Raw genomic sequence first — 12,828 nt, 5'->3', positions numbered from 1 at the left:
TTCTAAGTTCCGCAAAATGACAAAAGCCTATCTATCTGAAAGACCATATTATTCAGTCGAAGAGTTTCTTAACGAATAACTAAGGAATTTCAGTACGTTTATGTACAAGCAACTAAAGTATTTTTTATATATTTGGATATCACATGCAGCAATTTAAACTTTTGCAATGGATTGTGTATTTATGTATGTAATTTCAATAAATTTTTAATTGTTATTGTTATTTTTCTATCTTTTTGTAAGCTTTGTCCATAAAATTGTACAATTTTCAGTAACAATAAGGCATATTTCTATAAATGAATGCAATTAAATCATAAATTTATAAAAAATAAACAGTTAATAATTCAAGCAGAACGGTCCAGTCTTTATATGCGTAAGTATGTCGTATTTGATCGCTCAAAATGTAGTATGATAAAAAGGAGGAACTATTTGAAAACCAGTGAAATGATAATATTTAGTACTATCCATTGGACAAATAAGAAAGAAGAATTGTCACGTGGTTGGGGCATGGCTTGTGATTACGAGAGACAGTGAGGGGGTCATCCAAAGTCACCTTATACCTACGCAATTTACAAGAAAAAATGGATAACTACCTGTTCAAAGTCATAAAAGAAAACATTTAAATATTCAAATGTGGTAAACTGTGCGAAAATCTCAGCAAAAGGACTCTTAAATATTATATTTGACCACAGTTTTGCTGTCCAAACGTGAGAATTTGAATTTTAGAAATAAGATTGTAAGCATTTTCAGCTATTGTCGCATTCTGAAGACATCATGAACGTCACATTACCAAGAGAGGAAACTGCTAAACAAAATTAAATATAAAACACAAAAAAACTTTAGTCATGTCGTGGGAGGACCTAAGTATATTATACTGTGACTCACTTCTCAGAGAAAAGTCGAAGAAGAAAGACAATAGACGGTTTTTCAGGTGGAGGATTTGTTTCGAGCGGCTTCAACATGATATTGTTGACATTATAATAGACAATATCTGAAGACAGACTTAGCACCATTAGAAAGAGAAACCTGCAACGCAAGGTAATTTTTTTTTTAATAATAAATTGTCCTTCGAGATGTTACAAATTTTCTACAAACTACGAATTATTTTACCTTACCTGTGGTTTGGATCCTAATAATTTAGAAAATATTGTCTGTAGCAACGTAACAGCAATAGGATAACCGAAAGACGTGAACAGGTACCCCAAAATGAATTGGGCCAAACCAAGCGCCGGTGTATAACTACACCATTTTTGATTACTGGGACATCCCAACACGTCTTCTCCACAATTAAACGTCATATTCCTTACTGAGCTTTCGTTTTTCGCGTTAATCTCTAAGTACACTCCGAATGAATTTAACGTTTCTTGCATTCTGGTGACGTTAAGTTCTGATGATTTATTTTTAAAAATTGTATCACAGTAGCTGCTCAATTCCAATTTGAAGTTAGAATCGTATATTTTGGGGGTATCTCCCGAGAAAGGGATCATGCTAAAGCGACCTAGCACCATCAGGAAGAAGCCGAACCATATCATTATTTTGGTCTCGGAAAATCTACGAGACAATGGAGCGATGGAGGCAAACGTCATGATTGCCACCACTGCACCCACTGACATTAAAATCCCCATGTACCTAGAAACAATAACGACATTAGAGCTCTAAGATAATCCAAATTTTTATACTCACCATAAACTTTCACTCTTAGACCAAGCAAACTGGTCCATGGTAAGTGGAGTACCCAACGTTTCCAGCAACATAAAATTAAAAACTAGCACAAAAAATGCAACGATGGTAGACCAAGCCGATACGTAACTAATATTCTCTTCCTTCCACATTTCTTTCACATTGTCTTTACCTGTCTGCACCAATGCTTCTTTGACAGCGATTTTGTGCTCCTTGAACATCGATGGAAAGAAACAGTACATGTTGAATAATGTTAGGAAGACGTTGAGCCAACCAGAAGCTGTGTACATGTTTAGTTTTAGCTTGCCTTGGATCAGCCAAACTCCTTCGCCGCCAAGCGGCACTAGAGCGGCTTGCACTGCGGGTCCCACTATGAAACCTATAATTTGAGCTAGCGAAATCATAGAGACTGCCTTTGTTCGTTCTGAATACCGAGTTGCTGCCGAAAGGTAGGATCTACATGCTGCCACACTTGCTACAAAAAAAGAGTTTATTATAACAATAGAATTAAATTAACTATACTTTCTTCCATCTACAAATATATCCCGCGTGCAAGAATCTCAACATGAAAATATTGATAAAAAAAGTAAAGTTATGGCGTTTCAATACAGAAAACGATACAATAAGAGAACGAGATTTCTCAGAGAGAAAGGCATTACAATACAAAAAATGGAATATCCTTTCGATCAATTATTATAAACTGAAAGATTACAGAACACGGACAAAAATAGAAAGAGAATGGGCATAACTCGATTAAGTATAGTATAGTTTCGAAATTGTAGACACTAAATTCCAAGAAATGATGATGACCATTCTGCGGTATTCTTAGTCTTCCAGTGGAGTACAATTTTTTTTATAGTTTATGTAGGTAGCGCTACGTGTATTGAAGAATTTTTACAAATTATATGTACTACTATTCTCTCCCTAGCGCTAAGAAATTTTTAAACAAATATTTAGTATCTGCCATAATGCAACTGAATATTTTGGACATCGGATTATAGGGACTAACAAAAATGCAAAATATGCATACAGTATGCTCAAATTAAACGAAGTAATTAAACTTTGTTAATTAATCTAATTGAAGTAAGTAAACTAATTTACGTGAAGAAGTGTAAGAGGTGAAATTATTGTATCAATTACAAATTTTGTGATAAACCCTTAAATGTCGATATACCGGATGCACAAGATCTGATATTTTTAAGATTTTGAAGTGAATATTTCTTATCGCTTGGTATGATGTTTTTGCAGGGGCCCGAAATCATCTTAAGTGTGACTCGAAAAATCGAGACGCGGGCAGGAACCTTGCCGTATACAGTAATACAGATAATATACATACCTATACGCTTATTATTATTATTATTATTATTATTATTATTATTTTATGTAATATATTTTTTATAACAACTCGAGAACGACTGGATCCATTTGGGTAATTTTGATTTTAAATTATTTGTATAAAATAAAATAAATTAAATAAAATTATATAAAATTAAATAACTTCGTCTTTTATGTAGGCATGACTCTGTCTGTTTTTCAATGTGCCTCTAGTAAGTTGTCGTTCCATCGTTTTCGTTGTCTTTCTAATGTTCGTCTTTCTATTGGGGGACCCTCTCTTGCGGTCTTTCCTACTTTATTTGATGTCATTCGGCTTATATGATCGTTCCATTCTACTCTTCTATTTCTTACCCAGACCTTGATGTTCTCCACCTTGTATCTACGTTGTACATCTATACTTCCAGCTCTGTCCCATAGTGTTAAAATTAAATAAGATTAAATAAAATTAAATAACATTAAATAAAATTAAATACTAATAAATAAAATTAAATAAAGTTAAAATTAAATAAAATAATTAAATAAAACTAAATAAAATCGAATCGAGTCGAATTGAATCAAATCGAATAACCGGAGTGCCTGTTTCCATCCTGTTTTTTGTTTTTTTAGTCCATTATAATGAAACATGATGCTAATCAAAATGAAGTAATTAAACATAAATACAAGATAATAATGAAAATGTAAAGAATAAATTCTATATTATATTTAACATATTTTGAAAATTACTAAAATCACATTACCAGAAGGAGATCTATAGCAGTTTAACAATACATACTGACTTTTAGTTTAAATATGCTTTAACTGAAATTTAATTTATTTCAAAATGATTATCACTAAAATATTTGTTAAGGCTTATTATATTATAAGACAAAATGTTTTTTACCTATGTTGCAATATCACCCAAATATGTAAGCGATAATAATTTGCCGCTAGATAAAAATCAGGTATACAGTAATGAGTAATAAATGATAGACGCTGAGGAGTTCCATATTTCAGACAAAAGAAAAGTTATGGAATTAAAAACTTTAATGTCATTTAATAAATCATTGATTTTATCAACACTCAAATTTTACATTTACAAACAATAGATGCTTTAGTTTACTCTTAAACACAATTTCACTTTTTTTTAATTGTTTTTGAATTTCGATTATAGTGTCTATCGACAACTGGTTTATTAATAACGACTTTGTTCTTGCTATTACTGAAATACATCAGTACTATAGTTAATTTAAAGCGGTAAATACGGTTTTGAGTTTTGACAGAGTTTTGACAAATACGGAAGGCGAAAATAGTCAAAAGAAACGCAGTAGGAAAAATTTTTCGGAAGGTGAAAAAACTTATATACAATGTGTATTGTGGGTTCTGTGAAAAGAATAAAAATATGTTGGTCAATGAAGTTGTAACTATATGTAGCGATTTGACTACAGTGTCTAAAAGAAGTATTCAAGAATTCTAATGCAATTCAAAGAATGTAAAAGTAAGCCGGATAAGTCTGTTGAAAAAATTGTAGAGGATTAAGTATGCTATTCGGAGAATATTCCATGCTTTCTTTTTTCGAAATGATACCCAAAATATCACATGTATTATTACGTACATTAAGAAATAAAATATAGAAATATACATGTATAGCCATGTACTTTCTTCCCGGCCAAGGGGGTGCAATTGCACCGCCTGGCACACGGCTTCCAACGCCCATGCAAATGAGCAATAAATATATGAAAAGAAATAGGAACAGTATTCTTATAGAAAAAGAATATATTATTTTGTGGTGAAGACATTACATGAAAAATATCCAGGACTAAGGTGTGGCCAGATTTGAAAGTTAGAAACCGTCGACAAGCCTTTATTGAGGGGTTATTCAATCACAATCTCGCAACAATATTGTAGTTAAAACTCAATTATCATTTCTTACAATTTAGTGTCTACATTTTTGATACTCTACTATAAACAAATATTAAGTTACAAACCAAAACGAAGAAAAAATTAAGCAAAGTTTAGTGCCTAAACGGGAAAAAGTGCCTTAATCCTGGAATGAAGACGAAAAAGAAAACGATTTGTATATATGTCAAAACAAAAAGAACTTACTAGTTGAAAATCAACATTTTGCCACTTAGTGATTAGTCTATTGTCTATCTTCAATTTTCAAGTATAAGGACCAAATATTCTTATTTACCTGAGCTAACGCCCACTAAAAACCTGGACCATAGCATCCAGTGCTTTCTGTGGGAGGGAAAAAGCTCCAGGGAGGAATATATTGCACTGGAAATCATGAACACAGTTAAAGAAGATATCAGTGGTAATCTGATCGAACCCAGCCTGTTGGTCCACCATCCCACCAATGGGGAGAAGATCATCTGTGCGAAAGGGTTAGCTGCTATGATAAAACCCATAAACTCTTTACTTGCTGTAGGATCTATCTGAAACAGAGTTAGAAAGATATGTACAAAGATAGATCATTAAGGAAAAGTTTGAAAATGTTTTTACAATATAAATACATTATGGATCTTCCAATCGAGACTCCGAATTTTGACAGTTCGTAATGGCGACATTATTGCAACTACAAGTATCCAATTCACTGTCATTTATCCAGTCTATTAAAATTGTGTTATCAACATGGGTGTTCTGTTCGGGCAACATACCGCGCGCTTCGCTCATTCTAAAGTCGCCTTAATGGTCCTATCGAGACGAATATTCACAGTGTGGTGGATAAATTTGGGTACACACAGTAATTGAAGGTGAACGACCAAAGATAACGACGTATGTTCGTTAAATGGTGTCTGGAAGAGTTGGAAACTGACTCTAATTGTCATCGAAAAATCATCTTCATTGATAAGGCTCATTTTTTGATTAATGGATACCTCAATAATCCAAGAGCGTCCAATTCAACCAAAAAACTCACTGTTTGGTGTGGCTTTTGGGCTGGCGGCGTTATCAGTCCATATTTCTTTAAGAAGGATGTAGACTAGGCCATCACAGCCAATGCCAAGCGTTATAAGTCGATGACTACCAACTTATTTTGACGTGAATTATATGATATTATCACCAACGATATGTGGTTCCAACAGCATGGCGCTATCGTAGCTACGTGCAACAATGAACATTCTGCACGAACGAATTAAGGACATGACCCGCTCACGTGAGGATGATGTAAACTGGCCACCGAAATCATGCGATTTGACTTCGTTATTACTGTGGGGTTTTCTTAGGTTGCAGTTATATGCGAATAAGCTACACACTACAGGTCCCCTCAAAGCCAATATAACTCATGTCATCGATCAACTTCAGCCAGATTTATGCATCATGGAGTTATGGAAGATTGGGCACTTCGGATACGCGCCACCCAGAGAAACCGCAGTGGACATTTTAACAATGTTATATTTCATACATAGTAGGCCGGTAAAGAAAATAGCTGATAAAATCTTATGCGGGTTTTTGAAGGTTCTAAAAAGTATATTTGGGATAACTGACGACAAATCCTTGAAGACGTACAGCTGATTCTGCTTCGTTTTTTTAAACAATCATAAAAAGTGAAAGAATCATTTTTGCCTATAAAACGTTTCTTAACGTTTTAAAGATGGCTCAAATAACAGTTGTAGATTTTAAAAATTTCTTTAGTTTTGCGAGTTTATTAAAATAAATTGACGAAAAACAATTAACCGATATTAATGAAAAAACAACCTTAATAACTTTGTTTTTTGCATAATTACATGTAATATAACTACTTAAAATTATGGCAATTAATGAGTTATTGAAGTGTATTAAATCAGATAGATCGATCAAATTTTTTGTATTTCATTCAAGTTGTTTATCCCCGAGAGCGATTAAACAACTCTACCTGCCCAAACAGTGATTTTAGAATTATATATATATATATATATATATATATATATATATATATATATATATATATATATATATATATATATATATAGCAGATCGCAATCGATTTTTTAAAGTTTAAATTTTAAGATAAAAGAAATATTAAAAAAATTTCATCAAAACATTTTATCAAAATTGTTAAGTTTTGGGCTGAATTTTTAGCTTATAAACATTTATAATAACTTTGATATTTTCTTGAAATTGTCAAGCGTCTTGTAAGTAGGCTCACTGAAAAGATAAAGAAAAAACAAAATCTTCTATAACCAATATTAATCAAGGCGACAATTTTATTGTTTAGTAAAGCGACAATTTTATTGTACAGTAAGAGCTGAAAATTGAACAGATTATAAACGGAGATCTAAATTTTATGATCCATTTTAAGATGGTATATACCGAGAAGGGTTTAAAAGGTATAACGCGTTAAAGTGATGGTACTGGTTGGAAAGACCACTTGTCCAAGCTCCGTTTTTTTTAAAGAATGGAACTTCAAATTATAGAGCGCTGAAAAAAATTTGCAATATCTTGGTTTCTATTTCTATGGCTTGTAGAAACTTGATTTTTTTTATTTGCGTTAGTTCGATAAAATAATAAGCATTGTGTTATTTTCGTTATCGGAAAAATCGGAAAATCCCCGAAAAATCAATTTGGATCAATTAGGTAAGTTTAATTTTACTATTATTTCGTAAGAATTTCAATTTTATTAATTATGCATATTATTTATATAAATATATAATAATTATTATTAATTCTTGTTCTAAAGGACAAAAATATTATAAACAGGAGTATTTGGAGTATTAATTTATAATTAATATTCCATATTTATATAAAGAATATACATTGATTATTAAAATTTAAATATTTATTACTAAATAATAGTAAAATTCAATAACTTTTTTATGGAAGGAAATTAATTAATTTATTTTTCCTCGATTTTTTAATTTTTCCGGGAGGTGAAAGTAGACCAGTTCTCATTATTTCTCGAGCTACCTAGATTTAAAAAAAATTAATGTTGTGCATGTCATAGAGGCCGAGATACAAATTTTTCCAGCGCGCTTCAATTTGAGCTTCCTTTTAAAAAAACGGGGTAGGAAAGTTCTCCCCTCCACTTTAACGTGGCACTATTTTACGAGTAAGATCACTATAACGGGTTATAACCTTTTACACATTCTCTGTATATGCCATCTATAAATTGCATTATAACATCTAGATCTTCATTTATAATCCGTTAAATGTTCAGCTTTTATCGTTAATAAACAACGGAAATATGATTTTAAGAAAATATTGCCATCTTGGTTATTATTGCTCATAGAAGGATTTAAAAAAAATGGTGTTTTTTACCAGATTTTCAGTGAGTCTACTTACAAACGCGTAACAAAAAATAATAAAATATTATAAATGTTTATGAGCTAAAATATCAGCCCTCTTTCAAACAGTTTTTTTTTAATTTCTAACAATTTTAAGAAAATCTTAAAGTTTCTTTAATTCACCTGAAAATTTAAGAAATTAAATAACTTACTTATAAACTATTTGGTCGATCTGGCTGAGATCTAGCACACTTCAATATCTCATTAATTGCCATAATTTCATTCAAGTCGTTACATTATTATGTCATTATGCAAAAAAACAAAGATATTAACATTTATAAGTTACTGCAAAATACGGGTTTTTGCAATTATCTCGGTCAGTTATTTATGCATTCTAATTTGGAAACCAGCATATTAAAGAACATGTTAACATCTATAACTTTTATTTGAACAGTTTTTCTCTAAAATGTATAAGACTCGTTTTATAAGCAAAAAATGATTTTTTACTTTTTATGATTGTGGAAAAAAACAACAAAACAAAATTAACTTTACGTCTTCACAGATTTGTCATAATCTACTCCTCTGATAGATTGTTCTGAATATACCTTTTAGAACTTTGAAAAAGCTGTATAAAATTTTTCTATGAAATCGATGATTTTTTCACAGATAGACTGAACTATAGTCACATTAAGAGACCTCCTTTGTCTCCGATCAGTAATTCTTTGTAATTGTCGATCCGTGTTTGTTACTATTATTTGCCCTCCCCGGGACTGTAATTTTTCCTCGACGTTGGTGGGAGGGCCGAGTAACTGGTCTTGGTCCCTGAAATTGTGAGGGGAGCACGACCAGTGAAACTAAACACAGTCCCTAAGCGTCCAGCACCTGTGCACCGGGTGGCCGCCGGACACCGCCGCTGGACGCAAGAAAGGCGTGGCAATTGAGGCGAACAGTTGCGGCGCCTTCGCCTTCAGCTTTTAGTTTACCCTTCCAACTTCCCTACGGCTACTCCAAATTTCTCTAATCTCAGTCGCCAAACTCCAAAACCCGGCGGCGGTGGGGTCTTACGCATTAGACGCGTCTGCCGGTGCGGGGACCCCGCCCTCGATCCTGACACACACACACACACACACACTTTTCGAGCCTTCCTCGACAGACTATCTAGGAGTAGCCGACTCACCCTATCCAACTTCCCGCCCCCTCACACCCCAACAGGAAGCTCGTAGCTCGGAAATTGTCGGCGAGGCACTGGTGGGGTCACTGACGCCAAATAGGTGACACCAATAAATACCACTAGAAGAGAAGACCAGCCCAACTGCATCTCAGCATGCATCACCGACTAGTCCTTATCCTCACGGAAGGATGAATGGCGAATTCCCGGCGCCAAAAAACGGGGACCTTTTGGCTATGGAATGGTAACCCAGACAGAGGAGTCCAGATGGAGAAAACCAGCTTTTAAAAAAATCCGCAATTTAAGCTGGAAGACATCGCGGCGAAGGATGAATGGCCATGCGTAGTTGGTCGAGAGCGATTCCTGTAAGGAACCAGGCGACACCTTACAGTAATTAGCCTTACTCGGGCATGCGGGGCTCTGCTCGAGTGGACTGCAATTCCCTAGCTACTCGTGGGAACAATATGGAAAATAATATGGAAACCAATATTCCCGAACAACCCGTAGTAGAAAGCCCTGAAGGCACTACTATACAGATAGCGAAGCCGACCAAAAGGAAGGCGGTCAGAGTCACCTCCCTAGAGGAGGTGGATCTAATGACAGACGAGGAGGTTATTAAGGCCAGGCTGGCCGGGGCCTCCAAGAAGAAAGTAAGGGATCTGGTGGGAAAAGGCCAGGATTACATTGAAGCCAAGCGCTCGGTGATCAAGGCCAACCTCACCAAGGTGCTTGGGCGACAAAAGGACAATCCCCCTAAGTCTAAAGAGAAGGCGGAGCAAAAGCTGGAAATGGCTACGCAAAAGTCTACAAAGAAGCGACAAAGGTCGGACCACAGTACGCCGCCAGCGGAAGCCAAAAAGAGGCCGAGGAAGTCAGAAATGACTTTTACACAAGCCCTTTGCTCGGCAAAGGTGGCTGTAGTATGTGATGGCTTCCCTGGAGTCAGGATGGAACCCACAAAGCTTAAGGCAGTGCAAACATCCATCTTGGAGGCTCTGGAGAGAACGCCAGAAGAAGGGCCGCAAATCAGGCTGCTAAAGAGCACATTCAAGCCCGGTTACCTGGTAATGACGTGCGCGGATAGTGCAAGCGCACAATGGCTCAGGGACACTACTCCCACTCTGAAGCCTTGGGAAGGTGCAAGCCTCCAGGCTAAGGACGAGAGTGAAGTCGAGAGGCCGTGTTCTTGCACTGTCTACATCCCAGACGAGGACGGAAAGAGGTTGGGGGCGGAAAGTGTGCTGACTCGATTAAGGGTCAGCAACCGAAAGCTCAACACCCTTATATGGACCGTTTTGGGCAAAACACCTGCAGAAAAAGGGCAGGTATGGGTCCTCTCAATGGACAAAGAGTCCTTTGAGGAACTCAACAAACTTCAAATGTGTCCTTACTTTGGCATCGGAAGAATTAAATTCCGTGTCAAGGATGATGGGTACATTAAGAAGGTTGCAGAGGCCGGACCATCGGCGTTGCAAGGCGTAACTGCCGCAACCTCGGCAGTCAAGGCTAAGCAAAAAAGAAAAGAAGTAAAACCTTCAGAGGGGCAAAGCTCTAAAGCAGCGCCAAAGAAGGTTAACACTTCGACCAAACACAAGGCTCGCCCTAAGGATGATAAGTCGAGGGAAGGAGCTAAAGAAGGAATAATCCCGAAAGAAGTCCGTACCGACTTGCAGGGGAGTGCTACAAACCCGCCCAGAAGGCTAGAAGCCACTGAGCGGGTGGCCGCTCCCATGGAAGGGGTAGAGGACACGGGAAAACCCGAAAGTTAGCCTTCAGTTTAGAGGAAGGCAGAGTAAAGGTCCTGCAGGTCAACCTTCATCATGCTAAAGCTGCGTCGGCGGTTTTGTGCAGAAGGTTTGACATGGAAGGCCTGGACTTGGCCCTACTGCAGGAACCATGGCTCCACGGAGGGAAGATTGCAGGCTTGAAGCCGCAACAAGGTAAGTTACTATACGATGCGAAAGGAGAGACACCTCGAGCATGCATTGTATATGGTAACGAAGTAAACTGTACACTGATTCCGGATCTTTGCTCCGGAGACTTTGTTACAGGTATTTTAACCGCTTCCACCGAGGAAGGTAGTAAAAGATGGTTGGTCTGTTCTGCCTACTTCGCTGGAGAGAAGGTCTTCCGCCCAGGCATAGTAGAGGACGTTATAACCTACAGCCGAAGGGAGAACCTTCATCTAATACTGGGATGTGATGCCAATGCCCACCATCTGGCATGGGGGAGTACGAACATCAACAGTCGAGGTGAGTCTTTACTACAGTTCATCTTAAGCATGGGTTTAGAAATAGCCAATATAGGAAATAAACCTACCTTCGTTACGGCCACGCGCAAAGAAGTCTTAGATGTAACACTTTGCAGTGAAAAAACGTACGATACTATAAAGAATTGGCATGTGTCAGAGGAACCTTCATGTTCCGACCATAGGCACATTCGATTTGATTTAATTACTTCGACTCGAATGGTGGCAAGGTTCAGGAACCCGAGAGAGACGGATTGGGAAGGCTATAGAGGTTCACTCGAGAAGTCTCTTGAGGGAGGAATCGGCACCATAAAAGACACGGACGATCTCGAACTGACAGTCGAAACGGTGAGGGAAGCTGTTCTGGCCGCTTACCAGGAGAATTGTCCAGAGAGAGAAAAGAAAGGAAAGAAAAACACACCCTGGTGGAATGAACACTTACAAAAGCTTAGGGCAGATGTAAGAAGGCTATTCAATAAAGCCAAATTCAACCAGGACTGGGCCATTTATAGAGAAAAACTGACGCAATATAATAAGGAGATCCGAAAAGCCAAAAGAGACTCGTGGCGAAAGTTCTGCGAGGAAGTCGAACAGGCTCCCGCATGTTCCAGAATCCACAAGGTCCTGGCTAAGGATGGTATTGCGAATCAGGTCGGCCTCTTGAAGAAAGAGGACGAAACGTATGTAGAAACCCTGGAGGAAAGCTTAATAATGCTCACCAAGGTACATTTTCCCAGCTCATCCATTGACAATAATCCTTCGGTAGAGGTAGCTCATCCCAGAAGGCCTACTAAGGCGGACTGGAAATTAGCTACCGACATCACGAGACCGGAAAAAGTCAGGTGGGCCATCAATAAATTCCAGCCATACAAATCACCTGGAATGGACGGGATTTATCCAGCCTTGCTACAGAAGGGACAGGATGTGATCATCCCGCATCTAACAAAGATCTTCAAAGCTAGTTTGGCATGGAGATATATTCCAACCGCATGGCGAAGGGTGAAAGTCACATATATCCCCAAGGTTGGTAGGGTAATGGACCAGACCCCCAAGTCATACAGACCAATAAGTCTATCCTCTTTCCTAGCAAAAACGCTGGAAAGATTGATAGACAGGTATATTAGGGACGACGTGCTGATGGAGAATCCACTTAGCGATCGCCAATATGCATACCAGCCAGGAAAGTCAACTGACTTGGCGCTGGATGATCTTAACAGACT

General features: G+C 37.1%; 1 protein-coding gene across 2 annotated transcripts in view; it reads right to left on the bottom strand.

Moving 5' to 3' along the window:
* The window catches only part of Cln7 (CLN7/MFS domain-containing 8), a 68,790-nt gene that overhangs the window by 18,869 nt on the left and 37,093 nt on the right, over positions 1-12,828 (bottom strand). The window contains exons 3-5 of one of the 2 annotated variants that reach the window (XM_072537055.1): positions 5,183-5,426; positions 1,681-2,152; positions 1,113-1,626 (exon numbers count right to left, since the gene is read on the bottom strand). In XM_072537055.1, coding sequence (XP_072393156.1) covers positions 1,113-1,626; positions 1,681-2,152; positions 5,183-5,426 — 1,230 coding nt within the window. The remainder of the gene's footprint in view (positions 1-1,112; positions 1,627-1,680; positions 2,153-5,182; positions 5,427-12,828) is intronic. The other variant, XM_072537056.1, reaches the window with a different exon arrangement.

This window comes from Diabrotica undecimpunctata, chromosome 7, assembly GCF_040954645.1.
Source record: "Diabrotica undecimpunctata isolate CICGRU chromosome 7, icDiaUnde3, whole genome shotgun sequence".
Lineage (NCBI taxonomy): Eukaryota > Metazoa > Arthropoda > Insecta > Coleoptera > Chrysomelidae > Diabrotica > Diabrotica undecimpunctata.
This window is presented reverse-complemented; position numbering and strand designations above follow the sequence as displayed.